This window comes from Xylocopa sonorina, chromosome 6 (assembly GCF_050948175.1).
Source record: "Xylocopa sonorina isolate GNS202 chromosome 6, iyXylSono1_principal, whole genome shotgun sequence".
Classification (NCBI taxonomy): domain Eukaryota; kingdom Metazoa; phylum Arthropoda; class Insecta; order Hymenoptera; family Apidae; genus Xylocopa; species Xylocopa sonorina.
In genome coordinates, this window is record NC_135198.1 from 8,347,156 (window position 1) to 8,367,477 (window position 20,322).

The following is a 20,322-nucleotide window of genomic DNA, read 5'->3' on the forward strand; positions in this document are numbered from 1 at the left end:
GGAAAACGTTGCGCTCGTACTGTTCGGTTTACACGGTTTAATCAGCCGTTGTTTTTTTGTTTTTTTCCTTTCAATCCTTTCGCTGTTCATTTATTATTTTTATAGCACAATAGAGCGCTACGCTGTATCCGAGATAATAGAAATCGGACGATCACTTTTTCCTCGTATGAAAATTTACAGGTTATTTCCCGCGGAAATTCAGAATATTGGTAGCTTGTAGATTCCACGCTCCCGTGGCTACTGAATTGGATACACGAATTTTTCAATGTTCGCGCGAATCTCCGTGCACCCTTTCAGATTTGAATATTTTACGGCTCTTGTAGAAATTGTTTCGCAAACGACAGTTTTACGTGCTTGTTTTTATCGAAAGCATCCGCTCTTCTGGAATAACACTTATGTAATAAAATAGAGTGACGAGTGTTCGATTATATGACAGGATAGTTTATCGTGATTTTTTCCTTGGACAATACTAGGTTTGGTAATGCACGAAATGAGAATCTGCGGAGTGTATGTCGTAATTGCAGTACCGATTAGAGGTTGAACCACGAGTTCGTTCGCGAAACACCGAGCCACTATTTCACTCTGCGTCACTTCACCCGAACATCTCACTTCTCGTCATCATTACCACCATTATCGTTCTATAGTATGTTACCATCACTGGAATGACTGTGCGAGGCGTGAAGCATGCCGGTGTGTTTTAATAACGACTTTTTCAATCATCCCCTGTAGCACGTCCTCCGGGCATTCGAAGCCACCGATGTACACCGAATTGCACCAGGACAACAGTCTGTCTCTGTTCTTCAACTCGCTGGAAGAGGAGCAGGCTGGCAAGTACACGTGCAAAGCCACTTACGCGAATGCGATTCACTTGGAGAAGTCCGTGACAATCGAGACCATAGGTGAGGAAAAGTTTCGATGAAACTCGATTTTCCGCGACTCGATGAGCATCAGATTTCAAAGCACCCTTTGCCCCCGGGCTGTTGGTGAACGTTTCAAGGAATTTTTTTAAGAGCGCAGATTTTTCGCTCACGCGAAACTGAACGATTTTCAAACGTCGCTAAATAGTAAGCTTATTTATAAAAGCGATATAGTCTCAAATATATTTTAACGATCGCACCGCGGCAATCTCATTACGAACTCTTTTAGTTCCCTCATTCAGTGGGTAGACAAAAGCGAATAGAAAATCGTACCAAACATCCGGGGCGCGTTTATAAAAATGCTTTGAAACGGAACCACCGAGGTGGTGCTCGACAGACGGGGGAACCGCCAGCCAGAATTATGAAGCGTAATTATTGTTTCCCAGTTGCGATCACTTGGGACAATGCGCCGTCCAATCAATACCCAATTCTCGGAGAGGAGTTCGCTATTCAGTGCAAAGTGCGGGCAAGGCCTTCGCCCTCGGTCGACTGGCTGTTCAACGGTGAATTAATTAAGACGAACGAGCACTACATTATAGACACGTACGCCCTGAAGATCAAGAACGTTCAAGAATCCGACGATGGCATCTACACTTGTCGTGCTTCGGTATTGACTACCGGAGAGCTCAAGGAGCGACCTATCCGCGTTGAGGTGGGTATCGATCGATCAACCTGGCTGTACATTTTACCAATATTTACAATTCTATCCACATTTCTAATAACTACAAACAACAACGAATTCGCGAATCTCCTATTCTTAATAACGTTCTCGTTTTATCCTCGATATGTTTCGCCCGCGTGTACCGCGCAACAAAGAATTGCGCATCTGAAAAGCAGAACGTAAAGTAGCGAGAAAATCATAATTGGCGAATAATACGTTAAGCAAAGAACAACAGAGCCACCAGACAATCAAATACATGGCTGAATTTCGCCCATCCGATTCCCCTCGGTTTGTATACCCGCCACCGTGCATACACACCTTCCCAACCCCATTGAACCGACGGCGCGCGCGGCAATTATTCTCAATCCCAGCCCGTAATGCCGCCACAGGTATCAGGGAACAGGTTTGCGTTTCATTTAACAGGTCCACGTACGGCCAACGGTGAAGGAGTTGTCGAACCCGGTAGATGTGGTCGAAGGGGAAGACGCGAGCATACAGTGCGAAGCCAACGGCAAACCGCCACCCAAGTTCACCTGGGTGAAGTCCCTCACCCATCAGAGCCTCTCGGACGTGGATCGTTTCAGCGTCGACCCGGACACCGGCGTGTTGACCATCAAGAACGTGAACAGGGACGACGACGGGGAGTATCAGTGCACTGCGACGAACGCAGCCGGGTCAGGCAACACGAACATCATGGTGAACGTGATCGTGAAGCCGAAGATCGTGGACTTCCCCAACATCACCGTGGTGCAGAACCAGGAGACCAACCTGGTCTGCAAGGCTTTTGGCAAACCACCGCCCAAGGTCACGTTCAAGAAGGAAACCAGTGAGAAACCATACACGATCGGTGCTCAGGTGGACGACGACAGGATCAGCTTGATCAACGTACCCAACGACAACACGGACGAAACCCAGGGCACCCTGACCATCCGCGGAATCCTCAGATCGGACGACGGACTGTACGAGTGCATCGCGCAGAACGCTGGTGGCGAGACGCGCAGGAACGGGCATCTGATGGTCGAGTTCCCGCCTTCGTTCACCGCCATGTCGAACAGAACTGTCTGGTCGTGGGACCAGAGGCCTGTGAACATCAGCTGCACAGCCGAGAGCATACCGAACGCGACTATACGCTGGACCATGCACGGTGACCAGAAAATCGACACCGACGCGATGATCAAACAGCTAGGCAACGGGCCCACCTCGACGCTGATGATCTCACCCCTTGACAGGCGATACTACACCACCTACAAGTGCATCGCGTCCAACAAACACGGCACCCGCCAGCACAATATCGAGTTGAAAGAGGCGACGAAACCGGGCGTAGTGTTGCAGGCGAAAATGGCGGAGATCACCGCGACCACGATCAGGTTCGACTTGATACTGCCGTCCGCGGACACGGAGATGCCGATTAAAACGGTCGTCGTGCAGTACAAGGAGGAGGGCGAGACATGGATGCAGGCTAAGAACAGGACGTGGTCCAGTGGTGAGTATACGCAAGGGTGAGAAACTGTTGTCCCGACAGTGGTACCAGCTCGTCCAAACGTTACTCGTAGCTAAGTAAAATTTCTTCGCTGCTAGTGAATTCTGTTCAAATTGATACAACCTAGTTTTACCCTTTCCCAAGTGGTCGAACCGCTGCAATCGCGACACGTTATTGCCGCGATTACATTCGTAGATGGGAAGTCCGCGGAAACTCACACCGCCCCGTCGTTTCCAGATACGAACTACGTGCTCGAGGGTCTAAAACCGCAGACTCAGTACGAGTTCCGTTTCGCAGCTCGAAACGAAGTCGGCCTGGGCAACTGGGGCGCGCTCCACCGCCAGCTCACGCCTGGGAAGACCGTCCCGAACGAGCCAAAGATAATAGTGCCTAAAGAGACCGAGTACGATACCTCCACTTTCAACCATCAGTACGAACTGTCCTGGGTGGCGCCTGCGGAGAACGGCGAGCCGATCGACAAGTACGAGATCAAGTACTGTCAAACAAGACATACCTTCGGCGCGTGGGAGGTGGTCGAGGACAGTTGTCGAACGGAAACCGTCAGGTCCCAAGGGAGGATGAGGCACTGGTTGAAGGATCTGGCTTCGGACACGTTCTACAACGTCGAATTGAAAGCTCACAACACGTTGGGTTTCAGTAAGCCTGGCTCCGCGAAGTTTAAGACAGCAAGGGGTAAGTTTCTGTTCTCATGATCAGTCTTCTGTTCTTTTGTTTCTTTTTCTTCTATCATCGTCTGTAAGTTTTTTTTTTTTTTTATTTATTTATTTCTATATCCTCGAAACGTGTCCGTTTCGTTTGCCGTCTCTTCATCTCACGACGTTTTCGTCGGTATTTTAATTAGTGCCCCTTTTATATCAAGTCGTAATGTTTCTCTTTGAGATTGTTATATTATATATTTATGTGCACGAGGCTATTGCACCGATTGATATGTCGTTTTACTATAATTTTTTTTTCAATTTTTTTTGTTCTTTAACCCGACGAGAGAGACCGTTTACAATTATTCGCCTCTGTCTTTTTTTTTTTGTTCACTCAAGGAGGAGGGAAAAGGGTCATTGAGGAGGTAATTCCGATTGCGCGCGTCTCGCGGGCTCACTTTTACTTTTTTTCCTCGTAACGGTGATTCCCGTTGAAAGAAGTATTTGCCGCGTACCGTAGAAGCTTTTCCGTTCCGATCGATACGAACGAGAGAATTCCTCAGTTCCCTTGACCCTTGTAGAAAAGCGAATTAGATGAACTACTGTCCGGTAGCCATACGATATATGGGCATCTTAGGCATATTAGATATTCTTCCCCCCTCCCATTTCTAACAAAAAAAAAAAACATATTCAGGACACAACAAACGATCCTTCTACAAGTCACTTTTTATCATTCAGAATCTGCGGAGGGCAAAATGGACTACGATATAGATACTTCCGCTGGAGGTACTCGCAAGCTCGCCGTGACCGCCATTGCCACAGCAATAACGATCCTATTCCTAACCATTTAAGTAAACCGATAATATTAAAAACAAACAAACAAACAAAAAAATAAAAATAAAAGTAACGAGAAAAGAAAACAGTGAAAAAAAAAGAGAAAACGAATAAAACAGAAAATCACGGAGAAGGCAAAAAAGAGAAAATAAACAAATAAATCATCGTCAGGAACGGTTGCTGTTCACGCTCTGATTTTTCCGTTTATATAGTGTATACACGTGTTTAGATGTGGTACATGCGAATACGAACGTAACTATGTTAATATATTATATATACCACACATGGAGAGTACAACCAGGGACACAAAACACAATGGACAGAAAAGTTTAACAGAGAAACAGAATCGAGACAAGGCAAAAGGAACCACTAATCGTGTACACGTTTCTTGTTCGTCCAACTTTTCACTTTTACTACCCCCGTAAAGGGGCGACGGTTTTCTGTCGCGCGTCGTTCACCGTTACATCGCGACTAATATATACACCAAACACGTATACATACATGCATATATATATATATACATATATATATATATACACATAAATATATACATATACGGTTAACGATTATTGTAAAGTGAGTCATTTTAGACCGGTGCAGAACATTCCGAGGCAGAGGCGTTAACGAATAAGCGAGGGAAGGGTTAAAAGAGGGACACGACCGCGATCCTCCGCGTCGCGGGACGATATATAGCGCGATACCATTTTCACGGGACACTTGCTCGAATGCTCGCGCCGTTTTTGGCGAACGTACTGGGACGTCTTTGCATTTAGCTAAGGCTACGGTGTGCTGAAGCCTTTCGAGGATTCGCGCGCGATCTCGGACGATTAACTAAAGAAACAACGACCGAAACGGATATCCGTGTCATCAAAGAACTATGATTTTGTAAAAATTTATTCGAAGGATATCGAGGAGTTACGAATTCATCCAATTCAATGTACCCGTTGGCAGAGATTGCTCTCAAAAACGTTTCCAACGGTTCCAAAAAATGTCCCCGTTCGGTCGCTGTATCTATCGATGCCAATTTTCGAATGCTGCCCCCGTGAATTATTAACAACGAAACTCTAGAATATAAATCGCGCGCGATCGTTAAAAGTTAATTGAAAAGTTCGCGGAACGAGGTCGACAGTGCATCGAAAATTCTGAGATATTCGCGTACATCCGTTTTCGGAACAAGACCCGTCGAATGTGAGTACTTCCAGTTCGAGCGGTTTATTGGTACGGCTGCCTCGCGATCGCTGATACGCCCCATGTACCTCTGCGCGCGTACCGTGGATCTGTTTTAGCGCTGCGGGGTGAGAATGGGGTTGCCACACTTTTCGAGTTAAATATAACGTGTCCAACCAAATTATTCGTTCTTCTAAATATACTTATAGCATTATAATTTTTCGAAACACGAGTACGTTCGATATTGAAAATTGTCCAAATCAATCGAGGAACTATTCAGCTTTTGATTTTCAATTAGAACGAGTGACAACCCTAACCGTCGCGAGCTCGATTCGTACTATGTTGAATTACCAGATGGTAAGTGTTAGCACGCGCGAGGTGCCGCTAACAACGAAGAACAAAAGAGGAAGGGTTATCGAACGGTCGACGAGTGTTCGCAGGGTGAAACGTACGATTTCTCGATCGTCGAAAGAGGGGAGCGCAAACCGGAAGGGTTAGCCCGTGTTATTCGATTGTGTTTAACGACGCGCCGAATTCGCCAGGGGTATTCTCTTGTTTCTCGCCACTTAGTAGAGTACAAATATTTTTGGAGCAAGATTTATCACGATTATCGCGGTTCGATTTGCAACGAAATTGTGACAAGGGAAAGGGGGACAACGATTAGGGATAGAGCGAGGAGAGCTTATACAAGTAGGGGTGGGATACATCGACGCAACTCTCGTCAACATTTCTCCACAGACACACGTAACACACGCACGCACGTTCGACGAGAAATATTCCGAATCGTCCGCGAAAAATCCGTTTTTGTCTGAACCACCGCTGTGTTTAATACAACCTGGCCTGTGTGTGGCTAACTATTTTTCTTTCTGTTTGTGGGTTTTTTTTTTTGATTCACCACCAAGTTTTCATCTATTTTTATTTCGGGAATGAACATGTGCGAGGCGTTCTCACACGCGGACTACACGTTTAGAGCCAAAGAAGAGACACTTTGCAGATACTTAAACCACGCTTCGCGCGTTCCACGCGGAACCAACCCCCTCACACCCCATTAGAGAACACGCGGGTACACCGTTGAACGACAGCACGATCGCCGTTAAAGACGATCGTGGCCGAACACACGAGTGATCCGCGACAATGAAACTAAAGGAACGATTAGAAATGCTAAACTAGACCCGAGGACATCCGCACGAAACGGGAAAACAGCACCTTTTTTTAACCATTATACTTTTAGATTGCGCCTAAAAGATTAGTTTTCTTAGCTGGGTTCATTTTCAGCCGATTGCATATACGATTTTTTCTCTCCTCTTGTGTATGATTAATACACTTTTATTTTTACATGTTTTTTTTTATATATATATATATATTTTTTTTTCATCGTTTCTCTCTGGGAACATTGATTAACTTTCGCCAAGCCGTCGGACTTAGTCCTGCTTGATTAGCTCTTTGAACCATACGTGTTTAGTGCGCATGATGTGTGTTATGATTACGATGATTAATTATTATTAATATTATTATCATTATTTTCACCGTTGCTATTAGCGTTATTATGATTATTATGATTATTATTATTATTATTACTCTATTATTCACACGGCGTACATAACTGCTACGATTTACTATAACAACTATACTATTAATTATTATTACATTACTACATCTATGATATTATTACTATCGTCATTAATTAGTTTACTGGTCACACGCCAATTTGTATACCGTGTGTATCGTCATTACCATTAGTATTATCGTCACCATCGTCACGATTATCGGGCCGTCGTCACGAGCATTTTTCCTTGTTTGTATTTTTCGTTCGAGCAAAGAAAAGCAACGAGAGAAATGTAAAGGCAGGGAGAGAGAGAGAGAGTGAGTGAGAGAGAGATAGAGCGCGCGAGGGAGAAGGAAAGGCGAAAAAAGTACGAAGAAGAAGAAAAAGATGTGGTGCTCCTCGTAGGAGACGCACACGTACACACGTACACATTGGGCATCGGGGCTCGAAGTACACAGAAGACTCTGTCGCGTCTGAAATACAAATGGCTCTTTACTGTCCACGGGGGCTATCGATCGCGACTCATCGTTCAACGAATGCGACAGGGTCGTCGAACCTCGATCCCTTGACGTTCGCTCACTTGCCTGGGTTCTTAGATGTTAGACAACGATCGCATGGCATGCGCTTGTATCGTTTCAGATATATATATTTTTTTCTATTTTATTCTTTTTCTAGTTCTGTTGGTTCTTTTATTATTATTATTATTATTATTATTATTATTACTATTATTATTATTACTATTATTATTATTATTACTATTACTATTATTATTATTACTATTATTACTATTATTATTATTATTACTATTATTATTGGTTTAATCTAATTAGTTTAGCGACGTTCGCCTCTGTTTTCGTTGGCGACACTCTCATTCCATCGAACACACCAACGTACCTTTGTACTCGTATCGAGGGATGCTGCGTGATCGGCGATTGTATGTAAATCGCATCAGAGTGTGCTTAGTTTTAAGAAGAATATTGTAAAGTCGAGCCTCTACGAGCGAACGTTCGAAAAGCGACAGTGACCATTATATCTTTCCTTTTCTCTTTTTACAAAGATTCCGTGGTACCATTTTTATTGCGTATGTACCGACACGATGAATTCTTGGTGCACAACTCTGTCTGTACTTACCAATGGTCTTTTTTGTTTTTTTTATAAACTATACAATATTTATCGACAGGTGTTGATCGATCAACTTACGCACAATCGTTCGAACAGACGCACTTCTTTTCTACAGAATCTCCTTTTTGATACCTTCTGCGATCGCGTATTTCGATGTACTCGTAAGAGAAGGACCGTCTTCACGGGATCGTTTTAAATGCACAACTTTCACCCGCGCCTCGTCAACGCGAATAGAAACGAATATTCAAAAAGAACTGTCCAGCCCCTCATGAATCTCCGAGTAGCGCGAAGAAGTTTGTCTTCGCCAAGAATTCCTGAAAGGGTAGGCGTCGCGAGCAGTTACGTGACCTCACCCTCGACGCGTTTCCAGAGCCCATTGAAAATGATAATAACAAGCACCTGCACCAGAATCGCGTTCGTACGATCTATCACGTTTCCATGAATAGGAACGGGGCGAACGAGGAAGGGAGACAGTGGGACAGTCGGTGCCTGTCGGGATATCTCGCGGCTAGACGGGGATGAATGATATTATACGCGATTCAACTGTCGCGTGTCGAGCGTTCGCCATAGACACGCTTCTCTACGTGTTTTAGATTCATGCGAACGAACCGTGCGCACGTGGGTGGATAAAGACGCGTGTATGCCTGATCGCGTTTTTCCGATCGATGAATACGAAGCTGGCCTAAGAATCTCGAGTGCCCGTGCCGGGACGAGCGACGCGAGCGTATTGTACATATAGACGCGAATGGATGGAGAATCTCAGACGTTCCCGACGTTCATCGAACGATGCAAGAAGAGACACTGTGGTTCCGAGGAGGACCGAGACTCGAACGAGAGGAGATGCGTCTTGAAATTCGGACTCCTTGGCGAAATAACAATCAGAGTGTCGATATTGGAGCATTCTTAAATATATTAAATTATTTTACGCCAATCTTTCACGCCAACGCCTGATATATCGTAATCTAAAGAGAGCGTAGGATACTCTTGCGTTTGCAATTCATTCACACAGAATCGCATCTCTTTACCAACCGCACATCGAACTACAATCGCGAGTTAACACAATTTCAGACCAAAATTCCCACGTGGAACCGACCATCGAATCGGACGCCAACAAAATAGCGAGTCCAATTTCCGGACCACGAAAAAATTACATTAAGCGTTCATATACACGGAAAAGTTCACTCTAGCCGAGCGTTACGCTTTGGTCGATTCACGAAAAATCGAGGCGGACCAGACAATACCATTATCTCCGAATTTTCCTGAACCAACCAAAGCCTTGGCGCGACCGAGCGAATCTCGCGATACATTCGCCCGCGGCCGTTGCTCCGCTAATAATCACGGTTACGCGTAAACCAGCCTCCCAACACCCGCGTACCGCACCCGAAACTCAGACCTGGATTCGCTAAGAAACAGTGCGCGGTTAACGAACTGCCGGCGCTACCACTTCGCCGATCCTCTTCGAGCTTAAACGGGGGTGGGTTTCCGGGCCGCGAGAATGACGCGACGCGGTTTGGTATTCGCGTGTATATACGCGTACAAGTCAGGTTGACTGAATTCGAGCGAGAACAGAGAGAGAGAGAGAGAGAGAGAGAGAGAGAGAGAGAGAGAGGGAGAGTCGTTTCGTTCTTGGCGGGCTGCCTTTGAACGGAGATCGCGAAGCGAGAAGCGTTGCCTGTCGGAGCGTGAAGCGCTTTCGCGGCGACGAGAGACAATGGGTCGCGCAGGGTTGGGAGGGAAACGAGCGGGAAAATCGTTTCCACGCTCCGAGTACCGCGGAAACCCTCGCCTTTTTGCGAATCGATCTATGAGGCTCGTTGAACGAGAGCCAACCGTGGGAGAGGGTACAGGCGGTTCTCTTAATTTGTAGCGCGGCGGACGCTGCGCCGCGAGGCTCCGTTAGAATTGGGATTCGATTCAACCGTGTCCTAATGTAATTTTGTCGAAGTTAAATCGCTTTGAGAGGAGACAGACTGGTAGTAAGAGAAAGAGAGACAGTGCGGGGGAGAATGAATGGTCGAGATTGCTCGGTCCGTGAGGATCTCCCTTTTTCCGAGGCGTCCGCGAGAACGCCGCACGAGAATTGCATCCCCCACGTCGGCTCGGGGGAGAGGTTCGCGTTACACGTGGCTCGTGGACCGCGTTCTGCTCGACAACGAGCTGTGCCTGTGCTCAGCCGAATTGTGTGAATCGTTCTGAAGGGCCCGTGGCTATGTAAACCGTAGACGGGGACAAATAGGCAAAGAGAGAGAGAGGGAGAGAAAAGATAATTCGTTGCTTTAGGATTGCTTTAGGACTCGCAACAAATACTGCGAGGGATTGCTGCCTTGATACAGCCGATTAAACGATCCACGATTAAACAGCCGAGGCATTCGTTCGTTTGTGCGACGGTCCCTGTGCATCGCGGTAGGAGAAAGCTCGTAGGAGACGACGGTGTTTGTTTAACTTGCCAGGCTCGCTCTCGCGTCGGACGTTTGCTTGCCTCTTGTTCTCGATGCCCGAGGCGTCGAGGCCCCTCGCGGAGATTGCTAGATAGAAGGCAGATTTCGTGATTAATCGCTGGAACTCGGGATAATGGCTCGGCTGTAACGCAATTAAAACTCTCGAGGCTGGTCCCGCGGCCGGAACTTATAATAGAGCGCGCGCGCGCGCGCGACTCTGGCGAACCGCGTCCTCTGCTCTCTTCGTCGATCCGACTCGCACCCTGCGAGAGAGCCTCTGTTCCGCTCTCGGCAGGCGGACGCGATTTTGCAACATAAAACGGAGTCCGGGCTGGGTTGGAAGATCGAGGGACCGGCGTCGACGAGATAATTTCGAGCGGAGGATGCAAATGGGGCTACCCGGCTGAAGAGTGGCGGCTCTGTGCGCGATCCTGAACGAAGAAACGAGCGTGCAGTCGGTCGAAAGTGTTGGCACAAAGGGCTGTTGTCGCCCTGTCGCGAAATTGTTTACGAATTCCCGCGGGACACTCTTGGATCGCGAACGGTGGATGCTGCTCTTCGTTCCTCGAGTATCTGCAGGGGCCAACGTTCGTCTCGAGCCGTGACAGTTGCTCTTTCAGTAGTTGGCATCATTAACGAATTGCCTTCGTATAAAAATCGAAAATTCTACGAACATCCAACAGAACTTCGCAAAACTCGGAGCCCTTCAAAGTCTTTCGCGGTCAGAAACGAACTGCTCCTTCGTTAACTCGAAAGCGAAGGTAACATCTCTAATTATAATCCCACGGTGGCAATACTTTCGCGCGGTAATTCGTTCGTGGAACTCTCATCTCGTTCCGTAACAGAGGCCCCGTTATAAATAGGCGACGCGTTACCGAACGGTGGCCAACGAGGCACCGCGATGAAGAACGCGAACGAGGGAAGGCCTGAGGAGAGCATAACTAGTCGCACGATATGAACAGCGGCGCGCAATGTCGAGAGCCGTGAATCTATTTTCGAGGACGGCACATGGCATTCCTAACTGTGCGCATCGCGAAGTCCAGATAACGCAATCGTGGACTTAAGTGCCGGACAAGTGCGGCTGCCTTCCTGGAAGAGGTTCTCGCTTGGATACTGGCTGGCTGTTATTTTAAAGAACCACGAGTTACCGACTTCCCCTCGCAATCTCCGCTAGGGTCGATCGCTGGATACCCGACGCTGCCGTTGCACGCGTGATTTTCCTGCGCGATAACAGGATTCGAGGTCGAAACGACAATTAGATTTCTATCTTCTCCCAGTTTCGACGGACGTTCGAACGAATGGGGCAGCCATCGCCGCAACTTCATCTCGATCCATTCCCGTGCGCTCCGCGAGGCTCGTCGGGGTCTCGTCGATGCTGGAAATCCGTAGGAAATTGTACTTTCACCGGCACAAGTTTCGGGAACGGTTAATAGACGCATAAAGCTTTCTCATTGTCCAGGAGAATTACTGTTCGCGTTCACATTCCACTCTCCCTCCCTCTCTTTGCCCGCGCGCGGCGAATCGGCAGGGTGAAAACGGACGGAATGGAAAAAGAGAAACCGCCGCGGAACGAGTATTAAAATGGACTGCCCGGGGGACGAAATTTTCCGTCGGTAATTTCTGGCACACGGAATTGTTCCTTGAAACGCGAAATTCGTTCGCGGTCTTCCGCCTCCGTTCCCGCGTCGTCGTTACCTTTTTTCGATTCTCTTTCTTCCCTCCCGCGTCCCGTTCGGCTCCATCGACGACGTTGCGTTTTCAATTCCCCGCCGACTGGTATATCGGAAATTTTTTTCTTTTCACCGCCAACATCTCGCTGCGGCCGTCGTGTAACAGCGCGCAACGATAACAGCACGCTCGGGATCCCCGTCGATCGCAGCGCTCGAGGAGGACCCGCGATTTCTTTCTTTTTCTCCCCTTTTAATGGCGACTCGAACCGATCACGCGCGACGTTTATCTGAAACGTCCCTCGGCTTGTCGTCGCGTTTCGGTACGTGTCGGAGGATCGAATAAATGGACCCTATACGTACCGAGATACGTATCGCGAGACGCGTTAACCGTACTTTCGACGTGCGTTTCGCTGTCTTAATGTCCACTCTCGGTGGCAGTCCCGCGATCATTCTCGGAATCGCTCCAGAGGACCACACGCGGAACCAATCTACATTCCGGTATCGATTTTCGAATCAGTTCGGACATCAGTGTTGGGGTATTGATCGCACCGTTGCCTGAACAGACTGTGTCTTAATACAACGAGCCTGGATATCGATCTTACAGCAGTCACGAGAGTGTACGTTGAAATTAATCTCGATGCAGAGGTCTTTAAGGGTGGACAGAGCATGGGGATAACTGATTGTCGAGCGAAAGGGCGCGCGATCCATCGTTCGATCGAGAGGAGGAGATCGAGAAGGGGGTACGTTTCGCGATAGGTCCAGCGGTTTCGAACGATTGTAACACTCGTCGGATATAAACTATAAATTGCGATCTGTATACTATATACACGTGTATATGTACAAACGTATATATATATATATATAAATATTATATACATATGAAAGAAATCTAGAGAGGTAACGTGAAAGGTTACGATTCACACACACACACACACGTGCAAGGATTATGTGCTAGCCTAGTGCCTAATATACTATATAATATATATATACATTCGTATTTATGACGAGGGCGCAAACGTTACCGTTTCCCCTGTGGAAAAAAAAAACACTTGTTGTAAATATGAGTATGGAAATATATATGTGAGTGTTTAAGGAAATACCATGACAAATGAATCCGCCAGCGAGGAAGCCATCGTCAAGTTGTTCCCGCTCCCGTAAACGGTTACGAGCGTACGAGGACTCGGGCGAGAAATTGCAATGGTACACTTGCCAACGACGATGATAAAAAAAAAAAAAAAGCGAGATAACAAACCCAGCCGTGAACGTTCACGATACTGCCACGAGGCTTGACCCTTTAATGCGTTAATCGATCAGCTCCCAAGCTGAACAATAACGATACGTCGTGGGCTAGTTTTTACGCGGAAGAGATCGCGCACGAAAGTCCGTTTCTCTCTCGAGGTCCGAGAGGGAGGACAACGATAACGAGAGTATTAGCAACCACGCAAGACACTCGAGGGAAATAAAACCGTCTGATCGCTGAAGTTATTAAGTTGCCTCGCGGAAGCGGAAACGTGCGCCTTTAATGAGCTGTAACTTGCACACCGACTCGTAAATCCCGGTCGAGTTCAATTCTACTGGCTAATTGGAATTCAAGCGCCGAACGATCCCTTTTTTTCCCCCCACTGGAAATCAGCGTTAATAACTCCTCGACTATTACACAGTATCGAGCTGCGTGTTATTCTACGCGCGCATCGATCAAGCTCGGCGAACGTTTAATAACTCTCGAAGCCGCGCGATCAGGTTTAAATTTTAGCTCCTTAAAGGGCACGTTATCCACCTTCGTCTGGCTCTCGTCGAATGATTAACCGTTCCGAGAGCAGGCAGGATTAAGCGTAGTCGTCAAGAGTTGTTCCAGTTCGCAGGGACGAGACGCGAAGAACGAAACCGGCGAAGAGGAGGCGCGACCGTTCGAAGAACCGATCGATCGGCCGGAAGCGTTCGTTCGAACAGCCCGCTCATTCATCGATACCCATCGGAGAATACATATTGCCTGCGCAAAACGGAGAGTCGAAGACGGTGCACAACCGTAAATTGAATCATCCGCTTCGGTGATCAGACCGCGGCGACGCGTAACAGCATTAAAGGGTTTAAGGCCCAGGAGAGGAGAATCCTCGAGCGAAAGAGGAAGAGAGTGAGAGAGGGAGAGAGAGAGAGAGAGAAAGAAAGAGAAAAAGAGAGCTGGCAGAGCAATTTGAGGTGGTTTCTTTCCTGGCCGTCTCGTTCATTTTCCGCTCACCTGTTTATAACGGAGGAAGAGTAGAGAAACGGAACTGAGAGGCGAAGGGGGAGAGAAAGAGAATACGAGAACGCAAAAGAGACGGTAAATATGGTGAAGCACATCAGAAGAGTTAAACGGACGGGCGTAATGTGTATCATACATCTGTTAAGTATTTACATATATATCGTAGTAGTCCCTCTCTGTTGACTTTTTGAAGCCAAAAAAGCGCGAGTGAGAGAGAGAGAGAAAGAGCGAAAGAGCGTGCGCGCGAGTAACAGGCACTCAGTGGAGAAAAAAAAAAAAAAAAAAAAGAAATGGCTTTCTGTGTGTGGAGGTAGCACAATTAGATTTAGTGACGCGTAGAGACTAACATCGGGAGAGAAAGGGTAGCGAATGAGCTTTCTTCCCCCTTCCTTGAGCTTTCTCAGCACCCACGTCTGTTGCGCCCGACAGAAGGGACCTGACAGCACCCTTTTGTCGCTCTTACGTTACGCTATGTTTTCGCGCTTGGTAATCACACGCGTATCTTTTCGCGCACTCGCTTCTTTTTTACCTTTTTCCACTTTCGTTCACCTTCTACCGTTTTCGTTCATCACCGTTAGCTTTCTCGGACTGTGCAACCACGCTTCCTTATTTTCTCGCTTCTTCGACGACGATCATTGTTTCATTGGTACACACATATATTTATAAAACCGTATGTACGTTTGTTCGCTTTGGTTTGGTTTGTGGTATTCTTCCCACCCCACCACCCGCCCCCTTTTTATTACTTTTACTTTCGTTTTTTCGTTCCTTTACGTGTCTACGCTTTTGATGAAAACGGATTTTTGGCACCTCCCCAGTACCCCCCCGCCGATCTTTTTTCTTTTCAGGAGACTAAAATTAATCGTTCGCGTTAACGTGTTTGGTGATGCGTCCGGTTCGCTGTCGCGTAATTGGCTGGAAACTACCGTTCGGGTGGCGGCTATGATCCTCGACTTTTATTGCCACGGGGATACTTGTAATCGGTTCGTCGGGACCCGGGAGTACCGTAAAACGTAATGGAGGTTTTTGCCGCGAGAGAAACGAGGTTTCGAGAGTTTCTTGCCACGTGGAACTTCGGAGACGTATAAAGTTTAACTTCAGATTTAAGGCTTTCGCGGCCCACTATCCGCGCAAAAACTCGTGTACGCTTTCCACTAATAATCGAACAGCATCGAAGAAACACGGGGCAAGAAGCTCTCAGAATTTCAATGAAGTTGTTCAATTTGACAGGGGTAATCTCTGTCTTCGATTGGAAATCTATATCCGTCGGTTTATGAAGTGATCATCATCACCAAACATCGTTAAGTAATGCTTCTGCACTAACGGATTGCAAACCAAAATGTACATTTCCGTCACGATACCTCTCTGACAATTTATTCTTATCCTTCAAGGTGTAAACCCAGCTGTGGTTCATCATCAAGGACCTCTGATGTCGAGCGCAGCCATTATCGGTATCGTGATCGCGGTACTGTTCATTATTATTATCGTGATCGACGTGATCTGCTGCTGTTCGCATAAGATAGGTAAGAATTTATACATTTTTATCAAACACTTCGCTTACGAAACGATCGAAACGAGTAGTATAAAATCTTTTTATTCCTAATTGAATTTCCATCCCGCGCGACGTTAGAAAACAGTGTACCGTAAATTTATCAGAAAGTAGTATGTCGCGGCGCGTAATCGCGACATAAGTCCGCGGAGGATTCCATCATAAATATCTGTCCGAAATCGCGACGCAGCATTGCAAGTGCAGCATGAATTTATTAGGACTCGCGTCCCAAATGTATCTGGGATTGCAACCGGGGATTTATCTGAAATTACAACGCTAATTTACCCGACGCAGCGGCGTGCATTTATCTGAAATTACTACCGTTTGAACCCGCTTCAAAATTGCAACGGGGATTTATCTATAAGTGCGACTGCAAAATCGCAGCGCTAGTTTACGCTGAGTCGTCACGTGAATCTAAACAAAAAGCGGATCCTCATCGTGCGCGCGGGACGCGAAAGAGAAACGAGGCGAGCAAGGGAGAACGCGCATTACGATCCTGATTCCTCCGGCGTCCTCCCTTTGCTCTTCCCTTTTTTTTCTTGTTAAACGATCCGATAAAATTCTTCTTGCAGGAATCATATATTACGTCTGCGAGCGCTCCCGCCGGAAACCAGTGGACGAGGAGGACGCGAAGCTTGGCAGGTGAGGCTCACTCCGATCGTATCCTGTTCAGTACACGCCACACGTGCCACACACGAAACCATCCTCTCGATATTTAGAACGATTTATTGAACCTCTTTTTTATATACATTACTACATATATTCTACATTGTGCTTTGGCAAGTCTTTGGCGCTACATTTTACCGTGTCATCGAACTTTCTACCCGGCGTCGAACACCGTACAAGTAACCCGTTAATCTCTTTCTTTCACCTCCCGGCCGTCGAGCGAATTTTCGCGACGCGAGTCGAGAGATTCCCGCGGGGGTGCCGTGACTAGCGTGCAAATTAGCTTACGGGGCCGCGCGAGTCCGCGGAACGGGGTCGCTTGGTCTCTTTCTCTCTCCCTCTCTCTTTCTCTCTCTTGGTGATTATTCGCGGAGACCCGGCAGCGGTTTGTTAGAGACTTGTCCAACTAAATCCGTGCAACGTTCATTAAGACAGTGAATATTTTTCATTTTTAATCCTAATTACGTTCCCTCCGTTAAATATTAACGAACCACCACCACCACCACCACCACCACCGCGAGCACCGCGCGCGAAACGACCGCCTACTACCGGCTGTCGGAAACCGGACGTTCTCTAGGAAGTTACATAGTCGAGTGTCTGGTTTTATACAAGCTAATGATCTTTTAAATGAATCTGGAAATTTTCAAATCTGAATAATGCAATCGCTCGAGGTACTTGTCCGATTACCGGGCTTTTGTAAAAACTTGGCTCGCTACGTTCCTAGTTTGAAATTCATGAGCCCTCCGCGATTCTCGAGCCGCTTATTTTTAATACGGCACGTCACGGTGGCGGGTAAAAAAGTTAAGCGACCGAGCCTTTACCGGGCGACGGTTAATGGACACTCGACAAATCGGAGCCGGGCATCCTTTATCCGCGTTCTCATTGAACCTTTCGCTTTCGCGTCGGACCTGCATCTCTCGCGCAAAAAATAGTGGGGCCGTACCGCGATTAAACCGACCGGTTAACTCGTTAGAACCTAGCCCGCCATTAGGAGACACTTTGACCCTCTCGCATCTGTCTCTTTTTTTTTTCTTTACCGGTAGTCTTTACGGTTGGCGGTTTCCATTGCCGTATTGCGACCAAAAAATGGCCAATGTCGCCGGGGTCACGGCCATCCAAGACTCGGGTAGTGGAAAAAATACCATTAGATTGGTCAAACACACTGCCATGTAAGAGAGATACATAAATGGAAATCAGTAAGAAGCATGGCCCCTCACGAAGGGGCTCTGACACGGCTTTCTACTTCGCATGATGTTTTTTTTTCTCTTTTTCCTTTACATTCTCGTACTCGTCTTATCGTTTTCTTTTTTTCTTTTGTTATTCCCCGTTCACCATCCCCTCGAACGTGTAATCCTGTAACGGCGAACACGCAATTCAAGAATGGTATCAACGGGGGTGAAAGTGGCGATGCCCCGTCGATAGAGCGGAATTGCAGCATGTGAAACGGTCTTGTTTGTTTCGCGCTCTGTCACCACCTCTTTCGTTTTATGTTATATGCTCTGCCGCCAACCATGTCTCGTACGAAAAGAACACTCTGTACATTATTCACCGATGTCCAGTTCATTTACCGCTCACTTGTTCCCAACATTATCCCCCTATCTCTCTCTTTCTCTATCATTTACGCGAGCTGCATAAACACTATCGCCATTACTCGCCCGTGCTTTGGCTATGCTGCATGAGATATCAACACTCTGAAGTGATATTAATTGCTCGTTAACTAGGTAGCACACTCACCACCATCCGCTCTAATTTACCCTGTTCCATTCGAGCGTGGATCATGAAAGTAGGTAATTCAGTTTCATTGCCTCGTGAAAAAGGTTACCGTGGAGACCGTGGAGTACGTATTTTTCGCTCATAAATATCCACCCTCGCTCAGACACGAACTCCAAACCTGTACGTACGTTTAATAACATTTTCGATACGCATACCTTTCGGCGAATGTTTCGCACCACGCAAAAGTTCTTCCATTCAGCTCAATCCGCGTTTGTCCGCGTACATTTTCCACCAATTTTATATTTTACTGTTATAAAATCACAGGAACTCTCTCCCAGCAATCGCAGGAGACGCGCAATGAGACGCGCGAATCGATTCTCGATTTATTTCCGAACCTACGAACATTGTAAAGAGAGATCTTTCGTTGGAAAGGATTTGTAACTAGTCGAGACCAATCGATTCGCGCATCGCACGTTTCTTCCCGTTTTCTTTTAGCTCGACTAGGGATACACCCGAAACACACGACGAGAAACCAAGATAGGAACCGTAATTCCTTGCAAACTACACAATACTAACGAGTGATGGCATGCATATGCATATTATTCGATGTTGCACCACGCGCCGCATCTCTCGATATGCTCTTTTATGCCCAGTACTAGAACTTAACCGTAAAGGAGCCGCCGGACGAAACCGTCTTTCCATTAATAATCCGTTTCCGTTCAACTATTTTAGAGACGAGAAGGAGCCGCTGAAGGAAGAGAAGAAGATCACGCCGATAATCGACTCGGGCCTTCGCCGGGAGACGTCCGTCACGTTCGACGGGAAAAGGTCCGTCTCTAAGACAGGTTTCGTGGGCAAGGATTCAGCCGTCTAGATATTCTTCCGGCGTACTAGATTGTAAATCACCGTGGAAACGCTATTTCCGGCTAAAGTGTTCTCGAACGATGCGAAAAGGATAATGCCCGTAACATCCCGAAACGTGCACGCAGGGAACAGAGTTTTACGGCCGCCAAGGATCTTCTGCTTTTTCGAATTCAAATTTCGTCACGATTCGCAGCGCCGCTCGACACTTGGCGCGACGCTCGAGGCAGGCGGAAACCACGCGCTCTGTTCTCCAAACGGGACGCGAGGCGTCATCTGGCCGCGGTCGAACGATACGAATGCCCGTATTCCGCCGTTTCGTTTGCGAAATGTCTAGTGATCGACGCGATATTTCGCGCGTACATTCTCGTCTACCCCACCACTGGAAAGGGCAGAACGAAAAAGGGTAGCAGCGTTTGCTCGCGAACTTGCACTTCTCAACCAGCTGTTCGATACAAAATTGCGCGTACGATTTTTCGCGGCTCCCGATAGTTCAGTACTTATTTTACACGGCAGTAAGGGGAATCCCCCGCCAAGGAATAAATATTTCTCTTTCTCCACCCTCCCTCGTCAATATATTCATCGAACCGTACGAGACACAAGCGTGAGCAACGATCTACGATTACACGTAGAGGCGTACGTTACGTGTTTGTGTCCTGAAGATCGATTTAACGATGAAGTGCGAAACTATCGATGTAATGTTACTTAGTGGATACTTGCAAAAAGGAGTTAGATAGATCTCGCTTACACGTCAAGAAAGAATGTACAAAATTTATTCGCGAAATTGGTAGAAAGTTGGTCGA

At 47.1% G+C, this 20,322-nt stretch overlaps 1 protein-coding gene across 3 annotated transcripts in view; it reads left to right on the forward strand.

Moving 5' to 3' along the window:
* Fas2 (neural cell adhesion molecule fasciclin 2) overlaps positions 1 to 19,720 on the forward strand; it is a 115,021-nt gene extending 95,301 nt beyond the window's left edge. Inside the window, exons 3-10 of one of the 3 annotated variants that reach the window (XM_076896767.1) lie at positions 730 to 899; positions 1,304 to 1,569; positions 2,002 to 3,061; positions 3,296 to 3,751; positions 16,122 to 16,253; positions 16,852 to 16,921; positions 17,989 to 18,114; positions 19,391 to 19,720. In XM_076896767.1, coding sequence (XP_076752882.1) covers positions 730 to 899; positions 1,304 to 1,569; positions 2,002 to 3,061; positions 3,296 to 3,751; positions 16,122 to 16,253; positions 16,852 to 16,921; positions 17,989 to 18,114; positions 19,391 to 19,532 — 2,422 coding nt within the window. In that variant the 3' untranslated portion in view covers positions 19,533 to 19,720. Of the gene's footprint in view, positions 1 to 729; positions 900 to 1,303; positions 1,570 to 2,001; positions 3,062 to 3,295; positions 3,752 to 4,452; positions 4,949 to 16,121; positions 16,254 to 16,851; positions 16,922 to 17,988; positions 18,115 to 19,390 lie in introns of those variants that run through there. The other 2 variants (XM_076896768.1, XM_076896769.1) reach the window with 2 other exon arrangements.
* Positions 19,721 to 20,322: the final 602 nt, after the last annotated feature.